General features: G+C 40.8%; 1 protein-coding gene across 1 annotated transcript; it reads left to right on the plus strand.

Annotated features, from left to right (window-relative positions):
- The first annotated feature begins 18 nt into the window (after window positions 1-18).
- Window positions 19-18,270, plus strand: pros1 (protein S). The gene is made up of 14 exons (XM_082538633.1): window positions 19-570; window positions 1,101-1,258; window positions 2,137-2,161; window positions 2,249-2,332; window positions 2,415-2,537; window positions 2,671-2,796; window positions 5,788-5,916; window positions 5,994-6,234; window positions 8,852-9,038; window positions 9,208-9,372; window positions 9,541-9,709; window positions 16,412-16,548; window positions 16,618-16,846; window positions 17,268-18,270. The coding sequence occupies exons 1-14, from the start codon at window positions 492-494 to the stop codon at window positions 17,453-17,455; spliced, it is 2,040 nt and encodes a 679-aa protein (XP_082394759.1). The 5' UTR covers window positions 19-491; the 3' UTR covers window positions 17,456-18,270.
- Window positions 18,271-20,116: the final 1,846 nt, after the last annotated feature.

Raw genomic sequence — 20,116 nt, forward strand, 5'->3', positions numbered from 1 at the left:
TGTGTGTGTGTGTGCGCGCGGTGGGGGGGGGGGGGGGGTATTAATGATAATTTGGACTTTAAGAATAATTAAAAGTATTATAACTATTCCTGATACTAGAGCAGCCTGTTCAGCACAGAGTTTTGTGGTTATTTACCTACACAGTGTGTCCCGGGCCTCCTTTAGTAAACCTATTTTCTGCATGAGTTCAGCCTGAGCCGAGCCGCACGCGCACGCTCGGGGGAAAAAATAACGGCACAGAGCGCGTGAGCGTGCGTGCAGCGTTCCCTAGCTGCCTCCCCTCTCCTCACGCTCCACACACACACACACACACACACACACACACATAACCCCTCCGTGTCCCGCTCTGCTGGCAGCTGCCTGTGCTCCCCCCATCTCACCCGACGAAAAACACTTTCGGGAAGAATAAAGTTTTTTCCCTAACGGACCTGCCGCTCAGCCAGTCTCTACTCGCATCCAAACCGTGGCCTAGCAGGAGGAACGGCTCGACTATGTGGAGAAAGAAGAGGGCTCTTGGGGAACCCCTGGCTTGTCTCGTGTTACTGGTGACGCTGGTCGATGCTTATCGGTGTAAGTACGCTTGAGGTTTTGCGGTTTTACGTGTTGAGCTGGATTGTAGTGTTTAGTCAGAATGTCCCAGTTTGAAGAGAGCAGTTCACAGACTGGATGAGACCAGCTGGGAACCGTTTCAGGACTTCAATATTTTTGTAATCACTTTTAGCATATGTGAGGGTCACATGGCTCCGTTGTTCACCATGAAACAATGCTTGGAAAACAACGTGAAGTGCTTGTTACAGCAACTAGGGGTCATTTCTGAGAAATGGCGGTTTCGCAATAACACTCCCTACCTCTTTTCGGGCCAATTCATCTAAATGAAATTAAGCTGCCCTCTTCATCCATTTAGGCAGAAGCCTCGGGAGAGCTGTCATGACAGAGGAGGCTTTAATTCCTACGGGCATCAGTCATTTCATTTTATTGTAATGTTGTTACAGGTGTTTATATTAACCAGCAATAGGTTTGTTGGACTCAAAACAGAGCTCACAGTTAAAAGATGTGCTACATGCATGCGCTGTACACATAAGTGTTTGTGTCTCCCATAGTCTTGAGCCAGAGCACAGCCTCGCAGTTCCTGAGCAGGCACAGGAGGGCCAACTCAATGTTTGAGGAGAGCAAGAAGGGCAACCTGGAAAGGGAGTGCATCGAGGAGCTGTGCAACAAGGAGGAGGCCAGGGAGATCTTTGAGAACCAACCGGAGACGGTGAGAGCTGACAGGGAAAGCCAGGTCAAACTGAAGTGACTAGATGGCAGTGAAGAAGAAGATGAAAAAAGCAGCAAAAATTATAACAGTGGATTGGATTTTTGGCTGTTATCCAGCATGTGTTACTAATGACATTATGAAGGCACAGAGCTTTAATGAACGTGATTAGTAACACAGTAACGAGGGTGTGTAATCGGTGGTTAGGGAGCTCCAAGTCGTTTAAGATAAGAGATAAGATAAACCTTTATTAGTCCCACACGTGGGAAGTTTTTTGGTCACGACAGAAAGTACAAGTTTAAGAGCAGTAAAAGTTAAGAAAAACTCAATAGAATAGGAGAAGATTAAATAGAATAACATACTATACAGCAAGAACGAGATACTATATACAATAGAATAAAGTACCAACAAAATAGAATAAAATACTGTACAAAATAGAAAGAAAAAGCTCAGTTATAGTAGGGGAAAAAAGATCTGTACTGCAAGTATTTACTGCTTCTTCATCTTCAGCTCCTTTTAGGGGGCACCACAGAGGATCATGTACCTCTATCTCACCCTATCCCTAGCATCCTCCCCTGTCACATCAACCCTCCTTCACTGCATCCATAAATCCTCTCTGTGTTTTTAATCCTGTCCTGCAGCTCCCTAGTCATTATTTTTTTTTGCCAAAATATCCACCATACCTTCTCTGCAGATGTCCAAACCATCTCAGCCTTATCTCTTGCTCTGATTTTGTCTCTAAATGTCTCCGTTTCATCTGTTTGGGCTCTTGCTGTAAAATAGTAAAAGCTAAAGATGCAGCTGCATTTTCTCCTTTCTGTCCTTATCAGTAAATACCAAACTATCAACAGCCTTTTTTTTTCCTTTTTTCTTTTTTGCAGGAATACTTTTACCCTAAATATGTTGGTAAGTCTGCTAAATGAATCACATTTCTTAATATTTTTGTCTATTTTGAACTGTTTGTCTCAAATAAACGCTCATTTTTTTCTGCAGCGTGTCTGGGTTCACACCGTGTCGGCATAAATAGCCAGCACTCAGATGCCGGCATCCCCTCTAACCTACGTGCCTGTGTGAAAGGTGAGCTTAAACCTCAAACTAAGCTTTTTATATGCCTGTTACACTTCTCTGTAGCTGTCAAATGCTGTGTTTCCAAAACCAGAGATCAGTAATCAGTGCACGCCGTTTCCATGCTACAAGGAGGGTTCAGAGCGCTGCGAGGACGGCATGGCTGCCTTCACATGTGTGTGCAAGCAGGGCTGGAAGGGGCTGCGCTGTGAGGAAGGTGAGTTCTCATTTAGTCTTTTGGCATTTTAAACATTTTTCATCATTTTTTACCAAAATACATCCAGCAATCATTCATTCCTAATCTATGGAACCTGCTGCTGTTATTTTTGTGCGGCGTATCGATTGGGCAGACGTCGATGAGTGTTCAGATCCTGAACTTCATGCCGGATGTAATCAAATATGTCAGAATATCCCAGGTAGCTTCCATTGCATGTGTGAAGAAGGCTACATACTCACCGACAACATCAACTGCATGGGTAAGACTCTACTGGATGGTCATTTTAATAATAATTAGGCTTAACTGATTTTCCTTATATACACTTGTTTGTGTGTGCCAGCTCTGTTTTTTACGGTCCCTCTGTTGGAGACACGTCACCAGCAGAGTTTTACATGGCAGCTGAGCATACAGGATATAATTCTAATTACTTTCTTTTTTATTTATTCATATGGATGCATTGCAAAACAAATTTTAAAAAAAGATCAGCTCCTCCAGCTGTTACCCTCTGGGGCCACACCACTTGTTTTTTGCAAAGCTGACCTGAGGTGACTCCTTATGTAAGAGGAAGGGGAAAGCTTTTAACATCTGAAAAGATGGTTCATCCTGATTGTTGTAAACACACCAGCAGGCTCGTAGCTCAGAGCTGTAAAAACATGCTTAAACTGTCCGTGCTTATCGTTGCCTGATTTCTCTGCATCTTGTTTTGGTGTGTGTGGGCAATCTAGTCACTGTTAGTCTTTCAGGCTGACCACTGCATGTTGAGTTCAAAGTCTTCACAAACATGTACTGAGTCAGACTGATAAATTTGCCCTCTTTATTTATTTATTTTTTGATGGACTGTTAGATAACACAGCCTGTCAGTAGAAATCAGTTATTATAACCTATTATTTAGGGATTCAAGATATTTTATTAAAATCAATCTGCCAGTTACGATAACTAGAAATTATTTACTTATATGCATTAAATTTTTGATAATTTTTGGATTCCATTTTTCCGGAGATGCCAAAAGAATCTTTGAGCTCCCCAGAGAGAAATCTTATCACCACTGTGATAAGATTTCCCATACTTGAGCACAGTCTACGTTTTTGTTTAGAAAATGTTTATATTCCTGTAAAATAGTGTCACAGGGGTCACTGTCTACCCTTTCTGAGAAACCATGATGAGATTTTCAGACTGTCTTTAATTTGCATTAATACTCAATAGTCGTTGTAGCAAATATAGAATAAATAAGTATGTAATGGAAGTGTGCATGTGGAAGTGTATTGTTAACCTCCCAAAGTAACCAGTACGTCTGTGAAAGCAGCTTTTGTGCGCATACAGCTATGTGAAAATGGAAGTTTTCAAAGGACTCTGTGCAGTTTTATGAAAACTCTGTAAAAGCAGACGTTTGGCACAATGTGACCAAATTCAACCCAAGTTCAGACCGTGCAACGCTCAGAGAAACTGACCCCACTGCTGGAACAGCTACATCAAGGCGAGGTTGCAGACTCCGATGGCATCAATCCCAGGATCCTGATGCACTGTGCTGTCTGGCATCCTGCAGCATCTCTTCACCTCTTCAAAAGGTTCTAGTGCCGTGGAAGAAAGACGCCATGTGTAGTACTAGTACCAATGAAAGCTGCTCCATCAGGGCTTAACAACATCAGACCATGTACCTTGATGTCACATGTTATGAAAATGCTGGAGAACTGGTTCTGGCCCGGCTTAGCTCTCAAGTGAAATATGCGTTTGAGCCTTTTCAGTTTGTTTACCAGCCTCATATGGAGGATGTTGTTATTTACCTGCTGTAGCATGCTCACTTCCACTGGCATTGGGAGAATCATGTTGTTTGATATTTCCAGTTTCTTTAATACCATTTAACCATCTCTCCTGAGTCAGACACTTTTTAGGATGAGTGTCACATCATCTACTGTCTGTCACATGAGGGAGGCATGATCCAAAGTGCATTATTCAACAGAACACCCCCCCCCCCCCCCCCTCCTAAAAATCAGAGTCTTATTTAATGCTGGAAACCTGACAGAGAAAAACAGCTAACTAACTAACTGGATTGAGACTTAGACAAAATATACACACTGAGGATAATGAGGAAACGTGGCACAGATGACGCTGATCAGGGATAATGAGAAAAGAGAAGCAAAATTTAGCATATTCTCTCATCCCATGTACATTATCAAAATAAAACAGAAAATAACTAATGCTGAGACCAGGACTAAGATATATACATTTGACACAAAGACAGAAGATAGGAAACAGAGACACGACTGGAAAGACAGAATAGGAAAACTAAAAGGTGATTAATAAACTTATCAACTAATGTAAAAACTGAAATACAAAATAATCGAAATACAAAACCAGAAAACAGCAACTAGCCCAGAACCTGTGTCAAAGACCCAGGGACCTTGACACTGTCTCCTGGATTGCTGACTATCTCTCAGAGAGTGTTCAGTTTGCATTGGCAGAGAGCACTCTGTTTCAGGATCAAAAAAAATATTCACAAGGCTGGAGTGATCATTGGCCAGAATTTACTGTATACTATTTTTATTCTTTATGCTATCTATCTATCATGTTTGGAGAAAACCAAACACAGCATATCAGCACAAACACCTCACACCATCTGTCAAGCACGGTTGTGGAGGGGAGATGATTTGGGCACCTGGCAGACGTTAAGTCTGCTCTGAACTCCTCTGTGTACCAAAGTAATCTGGAGTTAAATGTGGGACTGTTTGGTCCAAATTGGGTCATGCAACAGGGAAATGATCCCAAGCAGAGCAGCAAATCAACAACAGCATGTTTTTTTTTTTTAAAAAGACTCAAGGTGCTGCCATGGCCCAGTCAAAGTGCAGACTTCAACCTAACTAAATGCTGCTGCGGGACCTTAAGAGAAAAGCTCACAAACCTGAATGAACTGAGGCAATGATGTAAAGAAGAGATGGTCCAAATTCCTTCACAGCAATGTGAGAAACTGATAAACACAGAAAACAATTACTACAAGTTATTTCTACTAAACGACTGCACAGAGACCTACGAAATCCTTCTTTTTCACCTGTCTGTATCTCTGCTTGCACTACAGTAAGGCAATTCATTAAAGTGTGTTTTTCATTTGAAACATTAAAAGAAATCAGATTGTCTTTTATGTGTATTAATTGTACTTCATCCGAGTAGCAAAAATGACACTTTACTTCCTTATTCTGAAGTTCAGATTCCAACCACTCTGTTTGCTCATCGTCACTTTTCCCATCACACCTTCCAGATGTCAATGAATGCCTGCTATACCGCAGCATCTGTGGAAGGCAAGCTGAATGTGTCAACATACCAGGCACTTACGACTGCAGATGTCCTGTGGGATATAAATATAACTTCACCTCCAGGACATGTGATGGTAAGCTTTCAAATTTATCACCCAGACGCAGAATCAAGGGTCACTGCTAATAAAGTCTTCCCAACCTGTCATTGCAGACATGAACGAGTGTGAGATGAACGTGTGCAAGGGGGTTTGTATAAACACTCAGGGCAGCTATTTGTGCTACTGCGATGGTCGCCAGGGTTTGCATCTGGCACAGGATAGGCAGAACTGCAAGAGGATCCCCGTGTGTCTCAACCTGCTTGAGGAAAAACACCCTGAGATGCTTTACTTGGGAGAGCAGTTCGCAGGCCTTCCTGTCATCTACCTGCGCTTCCGCCTGCCGGAGAACACAAAGTAGGTGTTTGTCACACACACAGAAACACACACACGTATTAATGTAGAGGACCAAGAGTCACAATACATGTAGTGCAAAGATGTTACTTTTTTATGCTAAAGGTTTTCACTGTTGTCTCAGCCCTGAATCAACAGGGTCTCATAGCCAGTGATGGAAATAACGGCGTTACAAGTAACAGCGTTACTTTTTTTTAGTAACGAGTAATCTAACTACTTACTATTTCTGTCGTTACAACGCCGTTAGCGTTACTAACAAGAAAATGCGGTTACTATTTTTCAACAAACAGACGGTTGAAGCTGTGTTCAGCTTACTGCATCTTATATCAGTTGCACGGAAGTAGCTGCCTACATAAGTAATCTGGACGCTACAGCTTTAAGCAGCTGCGCACGCTCCCGCGCGGGGCAATCACTTTCTAGCAGTGATTGCCGCAACACCTGGAGCTAGGGGGCAAAACAATCGCATGAGTGCTGGTGTTTGACTGAGGAAGAATAAAGTAGTCGTGGTTAGATGACACTTAAGATGACAAACCAACAAGGTGATATATACCAGTTTTTAAATTGTGCGTAAAACCAGAGTCATGATAAGCAATATATACGCTGTGTTTTTTCCTAAATAGTTTCGTCACGTTTACTGTCTAAGGACAGTGCTAGCAAGCACTCTCTGCTTATGACCAAAAAAACAAACAAAACAAAAAACACCCCTTTTGTGTTGGTGGAAAAATGCACCATGTCGACCAATCAAATATGATATGGCAACATGACATTTGGTTGTTTAGGAAGGGGGGAAGTTTTAGGAGTGACGGCGAGAGAGAGAGAGAGGGAGAGAGAAAGACAGCAGCGAGAGAGCGAGTTTTGAGATGTGAGAGATTTAGCGTGACGTTTAGCGTGTTTGGGGTGTGTAGTTCATGTGTTGTCTTGTGTAGTTAGTGTGTAGTGTTGTGGATAGTTTTGTGTTGTGTGTCAGAACAATGAGGCGACTGCTGTCTCCAGGTAGAAAACAGGAGGAGTGGTACACCTCCTGCTGTCAGACCTGCAGGTATCAGGCTGTGATGTTCTCCTTTATAGTGGGCAGAAATGTTTGGAGTGGCACAAATAATTTGTGTGGCATCTTATTGAATGCAGAACACCTGATTGTTATTTAAATAGTTTGAAATGGTTATTAAAAAAGGGGGTAAAAGGTAAATGGTGCATATGATTTTAAAATTGACAAAAATTAAATTTGCATTTAAAGTTATGAAATAAGATTAAACATGTTTGTGGTTGTTACAGTAAAAAATATAACTCCTTCTACTCGGATTTTATGTTTTTTGTCTGATTTTAGATCAGTTGTGTTAATACAGTATGTCAAAATGAAAACATAACTGTAAATTCAGCCATGTGAGGTTGTGCTGAAAAGGATGATACCAAACAAGGCAAGTAAATAGTTTTCAAAGGTGAAATGTAGAGGTAAAATCAAAAGTGTTTAAAAATGGCCAGTTATACCCTGGACCCCAGAGGGATAAACATTTTTTTTAAAAGTAACGCAATAGTTACTTTTCAAGTAATGAATTACTTTTAGAATCTTGTAACTCAGTTACGAACTCAGTGCGATCGCACAAACTGTGTATAAAGAGCGGTAGTACTGATTGGTGAGTGACGTTTAATTGCAGAGACAGCTTTGGTGCAGCGATTCAGAAGATTATTGACAAAACAGTCAAGTACATGGACAAAAGCCTCTCTCTTGTTTCAAGGTTTTTGACCCTTCCACTCTTCCCTACCCCAGAGAAGAGCTGGCAAATTATGGGGCTGAAGAGGTGTATTATCTTGTCACACATTTTGCCTTTTTGCTAGATGAGGAAGAGAAAGAGAAAATTCTACAAGAATGGATGGATCTAAAAATGTGGCTTGCAGAACACCGGGGTAGCAAGGTAGATTGCTTGTGCAGAGATCTCCTCTCTTTCAGATTCAGAATCTGACACAGACACAGTTCTTACAAGTTCACAGAAAGTTCTGTTCAATTAGAACAAAATATTTTAGTTGATTATTGTAATTATTATACAGTAGTTGTAATTTGTTTTAACAATTTTTTTGATTGATGTTTTGTTTCCTTTACAATATTATACATTAAAAATAATCTCTTTTTTTTATTCGGGCTACTTAAATTTATTTTGGGCTACCAAAAACTGAAGAGTTCCTGCCCGAAGGGCTACCAGGCATTGTGAAATTTTGCGAGCCCTGCACACCATCTGAAAATCAAGTTACAGGGTTGCTACTTTGTTGAGATCCATTGTGCACTGCAGATGCACAAGGTTTGCGGTCCTACCTGGACTTTAGTGGAGGGATCTAAAAGTGGTTAAAACAATACACTGCTGCCCAAGAAGACAACTTGGAAAAGAACATTTGTGAAATTTAGGTGGTATGTTTTTTTTGTGGGGAGGGGGTCATGGTACATGGCCATAATTCAAAGAGACAGGTAATTCTGGAAATTGTGCACAATGCTGCCCTTACTTTTTTTTGCAGTGGTAACAAGTAATAAGGCACAGCTAGGGTCTTACATGTTATTCATCACTACCTGCAGGTTAATGAGAAGGGCCGTATTCTAGTTACTGTGTAAATTTACCTGTCTTCCTCCTGGTAGGTTTGCAGCCGAGTTTGACTTGCGTACTTTTGACCCAGAGGGAGTTGTTCTGTATGCTGAGTCTTCTGAAGGCTCGTGGTTCATGGTGGGACTCAGGGGTGGTCGCATTGAAGTCCAGTTCAAAAACCAGCACACATCTAAGGTTACCAGCGGAGGAAAAGCAATCAATGATGGACAATGGCATGTGGTGAGAAAGTCTGTCACTTTGTTATCATATAGTGAACATAAATCCTTAAGACTAAATTGACGAACTAAAATGATGAGAAGTCTATTACGCTGTGGTAACATGTAGTGTGCAAAGTACATGATAACAGTGACGTGCTGTATTATGATTTAGTGTTACGTGTGACACACAGATCTCTGTGGATGAGCTGGAGAGCAGCATCAGTGTGAAGATCAGCAGGGAAGCTGTGATGAGCATTAACAGCCCCGAGAGTCTCTTCACATCAGTCAATGGCAAGCTGGAGACCAAAGTTTACATCGCTGGCCTGCCTAACCGCACCGACAATGTCATCAAGCCTGTAAGCTGTTCATTCCAAGGCATTCACACATAACTAACCTTCCCAGGAGACAAGATACAGCAGGGAGGGGATTTTAGTGTTAACTAAACCTGTGTGAATTTAAATTTGTTGGCTGAGACATTGTGTTAAAGAGCAGAAGTTCACGCTACTGCACTGTTTGTTTATCAGATCAACCCCAGGCTGGATGGCTGCATCCGGGGTTGGAACTTGATGAATCAGGGGGCGTCTGGGGTAAAGGAGGTCATCCAGCAGAAGACAAGTAAACACTGTTTCGTGCATGTAGAACGAGGATCTTTCTTCACCGGGGAGGGACTAGCACACTTCAACATAGACTACAGTGAGTAAGTTATGTTACACTTTATTAATCCCTCAGGGAACATTTGGCGTCTGCATTTGGTCTACACCAACAGCTTAAAGGCATTACAGCAGCAGCTCTTAAATTTAGTTTTTGTGCAGTTCCCTGGTTTAAAGTCTTTAAGAGGGGAATTAATGCAGTGGGTTGAGAACTCTGAATTAACACAGGAACATAGTGAGTGTAAAATACCACACAGCTAGTCCTGTTAGGTTTGTGCAAAGACCTGCTGATACAGCTGATATAGATCTAAACTTATCATATGATGCATTAAAGGAAGACCTGTGATCTTTTATGAGCCGTGAGAGACATTTTGCTGGCATGTTTTGGGTCCACTTTTCTCATCAAAGGCAAGGATGACCTCAATTCACTATAAAGTTTTTAATTCAATTCAATTTTATTTATATAGCGCCAAATCACAACAAAAGTGGCCTCAAGGCGCTTCATAGGTTTTATGAAGTTTCATAGGTTTTATGTTTTAGCCCTTACTATCATCTTACGATAAGATCTTTTTCATGTGATTGGAGTGGTCTGTTAAAATCAACCCTCTGGAGAAGTCTAAAGATAACAGTCCACTGGGGGGCTCCCTTGACAACTGCATACTGTTATCTTCTGCTAAAAGCGGATTCAAAGGGATGTGATCAGCTTGAGGAATCTGATGGAAAAGGGAAAACATCAGTTAGAGGCTGGTGAAGGGTAAACATTGTGTACTGTTAATGAGAGCTTACTCATCACACTTTTTACTGAAGAAGCGGGCGATGTACAGCAGGTAGGCAGCTGGGAATTTAGGAGAGGCAGATGAGACGAGGAGGAAAGGGGTAGGCAGCTGGTAAGCAATAATCCGGGTAAGTAATCCTGCAGACAGGTTGAACATTGACGTGTTGGTCCGGAGAGAGGAATGCTGGCTGGCACTGTTCTCCTGGTGCATAAACAGTTATGCAGTCTTGAGAGACGAGACTCTGCAGTGATGAAGATCACTAATAATGTCAAAATATTAATCAGAACATTGTCGTAATGGGCTTTTTACCAAAGAGGCTGAAACAATGATCAGGCAGGAAACAGTTGCCATGCTACTCCTTAGATACACCAGCTTGATAAAGTAAACTGTCCCCAGGTGCACATGGAAACCCCGAGCACCAAAGCCACCCTTATCCATCCAACTGTTCCTAAAGAAATAGACAAAAAATAAAAAAAAAAATTTTGGACTAACAGACTTTTTCCAGATACCTTTAGAAGTTTTTTCATTTGCATCTATCAGCAGCAGGAATTCTAAAGAGACATACTGTACATCCCAGTGATACCCACAACAGTAACATAAAGTATGCTGTGTGTCTGTTGTGTGTCTCAGAGAGCACCAATGTTGGAGAGGTAAAGTGCACCTGAGGTTACTCTTTCTGTTCTCGAAATAACGTAGCATTACAAGGAACTATTTTTTCGATGTCGTTGCTTGCTCTGGTGTACTGCACCTCCCAGACCTCCCATATCCAAGAGCTTGACTAGCAAACCTTTTTTGCTGCGTTACCAGCATATGCCAGTGTGTGGCCACCCTGGATAGGTCACCTGTTCATTGCATTATCATGTTACGTCCCCAGCCTACAGGTAACCTGGACATAACATGAGACACAGTTCATGAATCCTGATGCATGGCCCTGAATCATAACAATTATTGTTATTATTATCTTGATGTTGTTTGGTTGACTTCTGCCTGGTTACTTTAGGTTTACCCTACACAACACGACACACCTGCTGACACACTGATTAGCATGCCTCGTTAAGTTAATTATGGTCTTTGCTTAATTTCGCTAACAATTCGGTAAATCCTGAGAGGAGAGACAAATCCCTTTAAGGTTGGTCCTTCCCAACATCTGGTGTGAATATCTGCCAAATCAAACATGTGGAGTTACTTCTTGTGAAGAAAGGAGCGACTGAAAGTAGATCCTTCTTAATTTTTTCTTCAAGTTGTGTCTCTACCATTTTTCGTGATTAATCTTGAGCTGGATCATGACAATACAGAACTATAAAAAAGCTTATTTGATACAGAAACTCCCATTGCTACATATAGAAGGAACAAGGGGCTCCGGAACTGAATGATCTGCTTGTGAAAATCATGTGACGGCCATATACATTGGCCAGATCTTAGACTTTTACCCAGCACGTCATTAGAAAGCCATACTAACACTGGATAAGGCCTTCTTCTCAAAACAGCTTCATTTGATGGTGTTATAGATCCCACAAGCTGTTCCACTAATTTGAGACACTGCTCCATGTTGATTTCATCACACATCATTTTTGCAGATTGTTCAGCTGCACGTTAATGCTGCCAATCTTCTGTTCTGCCATATCCCAGAGGTTTCCTGGTTAGATCAGGTGACTGCAGAGGTCACTGCAGTACACTGAATTCACAGTCATGTTCATTAAATAATAATAATAATAATAATAATTAGGGCTGAACGATATATCGCATTTGCGATAATATCGCGACATGATCAAGTGCAATTTTCTAACCGCAAAGGCTGCGATTATACTGCGATTATATTATACAATTCATGGGCTGCATCCTCCTGAGGCCGCATTTGTAGACCGATTACGTCACAGCGACGCGCCGAAGGCTGTCCAAATTACTACCATATCCCAGAATTCATAGCGCGGCCCAGCCAAACTCCAGTTTCCAGCAATGGCGGCCGCTACTAAGTTTTAAAATTACTCATACTAATCTTTCTGGGTCACAAAATAAACTTTTAACATATTTTCAGGCGAGAAAGTAGTTGTGTAAACATCAAATATCTGCTCGGTTTATCAAGATATCCCATATTTGCAAAAGTGCTTCGACGTTTTCAGAGGCGTCTGCTACCCACCAGCTCGACAGCTAGCCGGGAGCTCGAGGGTTACTGATGCGGCCGAGAACGGCACAACTCCCGGCACATCATTTTCAGATCACCGCGGAGTTTCGCTGCTCGGGTTAAACGTAATATATAAGTCACTTAGACAACCTAAAAATGTTATTGTTGGGCTTTTTTCAGTGTTTTGTTTGTTCGTGAGTAAATCGGTTTGGCTGAGATTAAAGTTATTAGATTAGATAAAATAAAACTTTATTAATCCCCCGGGTGGGTTCCTCCTTGGTTTTCACACAGCTGACTAAACGTCAAACAGAAAACTTATTAAACAGAAGTATGAGACAGTCGAGAATTTACACCAGTGTCTGGTTATATTTTAGATAGCAAGAAGCAGACGGCCGAGTTTATTAAACTCCACCGAGACAGCGGTGACGCTAATCAGAACTAGCCTTCTGATTAGCTAATCAGAAGGCTAGACCGTCCAATTTCACGCCTTTAAACTTTAAAGGCGTGTTTGTGTGTGTGTTTATACAATTGCTATTATGTTTGCACTTTATGTGTAATGTTACTGACTGCAGAGATCAGTAAGATGTGTGTATTTTTTATTTATTAGTTTTATTTATTTAATATTATTTTTTAATTGAATGACTGTCTAGTAGTTCACAGATGTCGAAAAACTGAGTGTGGTAAAGCCACTGATTTTTTTTATGTATATTTCTGCAATCTGCACATTGTACTGACTTTCATTTTAATGTTTACACCAGGGTTCCTTGTCAGCACTTTATGCTCAGATGTTTGTAAGCTAAAAATAAACTATTGTGTATGTTCAAATATACTGTTGTGATTGAAGAAGTTAAATAAAAATGTCAGTCATCAATTCATGCATCACCTCATGTCATCATAACAGAGGTCTGTCTTCCAGGAAAGAACAGTTTAAAATTAATGTAATATAGTATTGGCCATACTATATGATGTATTGCTTGTCTTTGTTTAATAATACAGAAGACAAATACCTTAAAAAATAATCGCATATCGCATCGCAATCGCAATATTGGGGCAAAAAATCGCAATTAGATTATTTTCCATAATCGTTCAGCCCTAATAATAATAATAAATTTTATTTATGAGTGCCTTTCAAGTCACCCAAGGACACTTTACAATAGAATAAAACACTTAGTAAAACAATGGGAGAATAAGAACAATAAAATACAAGCACAAGATAAAATGAACAAACAGTGGATTCACAGTGAATATGCAGATTTGAACAGATGAGTTTTGAGTTGGGATTTAAACTGGGGGAGAGAACCAATATTTCTTATTTCAGGGGGCAGAGAGTTCCACAGCCTGGGAGCAGAGCAGCTGAAAGCTCTGCTTCCCATGGTGGTGAGGCGGAAGGAAGGTACAGTAAGCTGGATAGAAGAAGAAGAACGAAGTGAACGGGCAGAACAAGTGGTGGTTAACAGGTCAGAAAGGTGAGAAAGAGCTAGGTTATGAATGGCCTTGAAGGTGAGCAGAAGAAGTTTGAAAATTATCCGGAATTTCACAGGGAGCCAGTGAAGTTCCTGAAGAACAGGGGTGATGTGCTGGTAGGAGGGGGTTCTGGTGATAATGCGAGCAGCAGAGTTCTGAACCAGTTGAAGCTTATGGAGGGATTTTTGGGGGAGACCATGCAGAAGAGAATTGCAATAGTCAATAACAAGACTGTGTACAAGAATGGACGTAGACTGGGTGGAAAGAGAAGGAAGGAATCTGTTAATGTTACGTAGATGGAAGTAGGCAGAACGGGTGAGATTATTGATGTGAGATTTATAGGAAAGTGAACTGTCTAGGATGACACCAAGGCTCTTAACCTGAGGAGAAGGGAAAACTGTGGAGTTATCGATGGTGAGTGAGAAATGGTTTGCCTTCAAAAGGTTGGATTTGGTGCCAATAAGGAGGATCTCAGTTTTATCCTCATTGAGCTTTAGAAAATTAGAGGTAAACCAGGATTTTAACTCGGATAGACATTCTGTAAGGGAAGAAGGTGGGAGGGAGGAATCAGGTTTGCAAGAGAGATATAATTGGGTGTCATCAGCAAAACAGTGAAACTGAAGATCAAATTTGCGGAAGATGGTACCTAGAGGGAGGATGTATATTATAAAGAGAAGAGGGCCTAAAACTGAGCCTTGGGGTACACTAGAGGTGACGGGGAATAGACGAGAGCGGAATGATCTTAGTTGAATAAACTGGGAGCGGTCGAGGAGATATGATTGAAACCAGACGAGGGGTGTGTCAGAGATGCCGAGAGAGGAAAGTCTGCTTAGAAGGACAGAGTGAGAAATGGTGTCAAAGGCTGAGCTCAGATCTAAAAGGACGAGAATGGTGAGAAGACCAGAGTCAGCTCCGATTAGAAGATCGTTAGTGACTTTAAGTAGAGCAGTTTCGGTACTGTGACATGAGCGAAAGCCAGATTGAAATCTCTCGTAGATGTTATTATTAACCAGGTGTAAATGAAGTTGAGCTGCAACCACTTTTTCGAGTATCTTAGAAATGAAGGGTAGATTGGAAATCGGACGGAGGTTGTTAAAGTTGTTAGGATCTAAAGAAGGTTTTTTCAGTATAGGAGTGACTAGAGCAGTCTTCAATAAGGAGGGAACGATACCGGTGGTGAGAGAAGAGTGAATGATGGCAGAAATGAGTGGGAGTAAAGAAGAGAGGCAGGATTTCACAAGCCCCGTGGGCATGGGGTCAAGATGACATGTGGCAGGCTTTGATTTACATATTAACTCGGAAATATCAGATAAATCAGGAAGATGAAAAGTGGAAAACGGCTCAAAAAGGAGAAGAGGTTCTGGAGAGGGCGTAGACACAACATTTGATCTGAGTTGCTGGTGGATGTTATTGATTTTCGTAGTCCAGAACAGCATCAAGGAGTTGCATGTTTCAGAGGAATAGAAGTGCGGTGGTAAAGCGTTGGGGGGTTGAATTAGCTTGTTGAAAACTGAAAACAGAGTCCTTGCATTACCCTCATAAGAACTGATAATACCAGAGTAGAAGCTTTGTTTGGCATGGTAATGGAGTCTTTATACTGAAGTACGTGGTATTTATAGATTTCTGAATCAACAGTTAAACCAGATTTCTTATATTTACGCTCTAGCTGCCGAGCTTTGGCCTTCAGAGCTCGGAGGTCAGAGGTAAACCAGGGAGCAGAGCGAGCGAGCGAGCGAAGGAAACAGAGTGGGTTTTTACAGGAGCCAGAGAATCAAGGACAGTGCGTAGAGAATTATTATAATATAACAACAAATCATCAGGAGTAGAATAGAAGTCCGGAGTCTGAACATTGTCCAAACTGGTAGTGAGAATGTCCATATCAATGTTCTTGATGTTGCGGAACGAGATGAGACGGGTTGGCTTGGTAGAAGAGCAGCAGAGAGTGAGGTTAAATGAAAGGAGGAAGTGGTCAGTTATGGGGATTTCAGTAGCAGAAAGATTCGAGGGAGTAAGACCAGAACAGCAGACCAAGTCCAGGGTGTGTCCTTTAGAGTGAGTGGGAACCTCTCTGACTTTTGATCTGTGAGATGATGCTGGAAACAAATCACTGGGGACATTATAACTAACAGCCGTTGGATATTTAGATCCATGACTGAATGACTGATGGTCAAAGGCCAAAGTTGCTGCATTGCTGACATGTATAGGCTGGTCGTGTCTGTGTTCCACATTATAACAGAACCCTCTATGAGTTTACAACCATGTAATTTTGAGAATGATATAACAGACCTGTGGGAAGTTATTTTGTTAAAAGTTTGTAGAGAATCCTAAATTTATAACCTGACAAAAGGAATAAATGTTTCTTGGCATGCATGTGTGTAACCAGGTGATTCTGGAAGCTGGAAAATGGATATAAAGATGAACATTCGTCCATCCACCAGCACAGGTGTCCTCTTTGCTGTTGTCTACAACAACACAGTCCCCCTGTCAGTGGCTGTTCTACCAAAGGGAAAAGATGCTGCTGTAAGTTTGGTCACATTTTGGCTGAAAATAAGCACCTGTCTATCATCCTTAAACCAATGTGCTCTCCAGAACTTGCAGGTGTTCCTGCACGATGCCTCGGTGGCCACGTTGGACACTGTGATGCTGTGTTACCCTGATCGGCTGATGGTGCAGCTGAACGTGACTCCCACAGAAATCCTGATCTCAGCTGACTCCTCCAGTGTGACTTACATGGAGTCCAGTGCCCTGCAGAAGGAGCTGGAACTCCTCAACAGCACCATGCAAAACCCTGTCAGCACATACATTGGTGGAATACCTGGTTAGTAATTATGAAGGAATTTAAGCATAAGCATTTGATGTGTGATCAAAATGAATAAAGGGTTTTGAGATTTTCATGCAGGTTATCCTCTTGAATGTGTTGCCTTTCCTGCTGGATCTGTGAGCCTTGTGTGAACAGTGGTGCTTTGAGCTGCTAATGCTAATATCCACATGTTGCCATAGTCACAGTGACAATGGTGACGGCATGCTGAAGCTTAGCAGGAGGTGTTTATTGTTTTTCATGTTTCATGATTAGCACTAAGCAGAGCTGAGAATGAAAGGAATCAGAAAACCTTTAACTAGATGACTGCACTAGATTAAAAGCACCAAAACAAGGACCCATTCATATTGAAAGTAACATGAACAACGATACTTGGTGTCATAACAACCCATCAAACAGTTACTGTGTTTCTCTCCTTCAGAAGACATCCCTTTGCCTACCACCCCTGTGACGGCCTTTTACTACGGCTGCATGGAGATCAGTATCAACAGCCAGCAGCTGGACTTCGACGAAGCTCTCAGCAAACATAACAGCATCAAGTCCCACTCGTGTCCTCCTATCACTACCGTGGTTGATGACCTGGAGGTGGCACACATGTACAGAAAGTGACCCAATTTAAAAAACCACATTGCATTAAAAAGCCCTAAAATTAGGCAGTCCCACAGGGGAAACTTCTTGGGATATTTTGGAAAGAGAATCTAGAGAGGAGGAGAAGAAGAGACGGAGGCAGAGAGTGATTTTAAGCTTTTCATCCCTACAGTGTTCTTGTTTGTACCCTGACCTATTTTGTTCTGGTATTGCTTTAGTGAGTCACAACAAAGGCTGGCTTACCAGGGAGGTAGCCGGAAGCTGGATGACATAGGTGTAGCAGTTTTTGTCTGCATTAAGTTGTTTTCCAGGAAAGTGGAAACAAAAAGGAGCTGAGCTCTGCAGCGTGCATGCCATGAGTTGAGCAACAGATGGTTATGTTTGTGTAGAAAAATAAACAAATGGTCACTGCTGACCAGGCTGTGAGACCACCTGCATCTTTGTCCCTGCTGCTGCTGAAACATGGTACTCTCTCTAAATTGTTTAAAAACAAGTAGTTGAAATTAATGTTTGTGGCAGGAGAAACCACAGAGGAGATATCTGAGCCTTCAGGTGTTCCTATCAAATTCTGTTTCATCTCCTTTGTTTAAATCACCATCTGGAGCATTTCCGAAGCCCTGCTTCAATTTACCACTGTTGTCATCAGAGGTGTACACCTGTCATAATTACAGCATTTATTGTTCTCCTGTTTATTTCCTCATCTTAAGGGTTCTCCTGGTTGTCATTTGTTTCCACTTTGTATATAAAACATGCCATCTTTAATATATAACTTACATGTAGTTGTTTGCTGTTGTGTTTGATGTTTGTTTTAATAAAACTGTATCAAAGCAACCTTATTATTGGATTCCAGCCCTGCTTTGTTTTGGTCTCTCGCCACTGCACAAAACAAGGTCAGAGACTGGGAACAGATTCAGAATTTAGTTTCATGATTCAAAATGTGTCATGATTATATCAGTGTCTTACTTGGTGAGTTTTCTCATGTTCAGCAGAAAAACCTTAAACTCATACTTCCCAGCACTGCATCTGTCCAAGTACTTGGTGACACAACAAACTCATAAATCTGCCATTTACAAAACACAGTTTGGAGGTGTTTTCACATCAAGTGATGTGCTTTTTAATTTTCTGCAAAGCCCACCGTCGTGCAGATAAGGCAAAACGGGTCAAATGTGGACTGAAATCTAAAGAAATTACTGAAAAACATGTTGCACAACTTCCAGAGTAAACGAAACAAAAGACTGTTACTTTGCAAAGGCCTGGATAAAAATAAACTTCCCTGAAAATGAAAGTAAAAGTGGGCATAAGACTATTGAAAAATACTCAGTTACAAGAAACTGTTGAACTTTGAACACTGTAAACAAGTATGCAAGCCCTGTATATTCAACAGAAGACTAAACACACATTATCCATGCAGCTGAATGGCTCCTTGTGTAGCTGTGTCATTATGTGTACCATAAATTGGTATTTAAGCACTTAATGTCATTTCACTACTTTAAATGCTGTTTAGTAGTTAAATCTATAACAAAGAACATATTTTATAAGTAAATGTTATGACCAATGCTGAGCTATAAGTTATTTTTCTACTGTAAAATCTGCAAAGCTGTTCAAATTAAGGACTATACTTGGGGGATATATGTATTTTATTTGCATTTTTGTTCCTTTATAGCTACTCCACTACTTCCTAGCTTAACTAATCAGTATTTCACACACATTATCTATAATAATACAGTTTATAATGATAATAATAATAATAATAATAATAATAATTAAAGTAACAAAAGCTTTGAAAATAAATATTACTGAGAATTAAATTGGGCACTCTAAGACTAACACTTCCAGTTAAAGTTAGAAGTCAGAATTTCCAATTTCCAATTGGAATGACCCTTCAAGATGGATTTCCAGTTTGGAAAGTCGGAGCACCCCCACCAACCTTGAATTCACAATCCAAGATTATGGCAATGCGCATAAACATTAAAATGTAAAACTTGAAATTTGTATTGCCATTGTTTTTTTCCATTGTATTTGTGACTCACTAAATAAGGCATATGCAGTCTGCTGACCAGGCTCTGTTCATGAATGTGCTGCAGTTGTGTTTTCAAATCCAAGCATTGTGGTGTACTGCTTGTGATGCACAAATAGGTCTACCTTGCTAAGAAGAAAACCAAATCCTCTTTTTTCTTGCTTTTCTGACTTTAGTAATAGAACACGCTCAACTTAGGAGTGACGTCATTTCTGCTTCTGACATGTGACTGTGACATAGTCAAACATTTGCAATAACTGGCAACGAGTATTTTACATCGCTGTGGAGAAATTTTGGCCCACTCTTGTTTGCTGAATTGTTTTAATTCAACCACACTGGAGGGGTTTCCAGCATGGATTGCTTGTTCAAGACTTTATTTTGTTCCAAAAAGTTCAGTTTTTTCAATAAGCAAATAGGCTTGGCTGGTGAAAGTGAACTCAGCTTTTCAGAAAATGTGGTTATTCATCGTTAATTCATGATGATTTAACAGGCAAATATGACACATATGCAAAAAAGAAAGAAAAATAAATCAGGAAGGGGAAAATACGTTTTCACAGCTCTTCAAAGTTCTATCATTAACTAAAACTAAACTAAAAACTAAAATAAAATGTGAAAAAAAATTAAAATTAAAATGAAAACTAGACTTGAAATATAAATATAAAAGA

The sequence above is a fragment of the Aulonocara stuartgranti genome (genome assembly GCF_965226115.1).
Source record: "Aulonocara stuartgranti genome assembly, chromosome: 1".
Lineage (NCBI taxonomy): Eukaryota > Metazoa > Chordata > Actinopteri > Cichliformes > Cichlidae > Aulonocara > Aulonocara stuartgranti.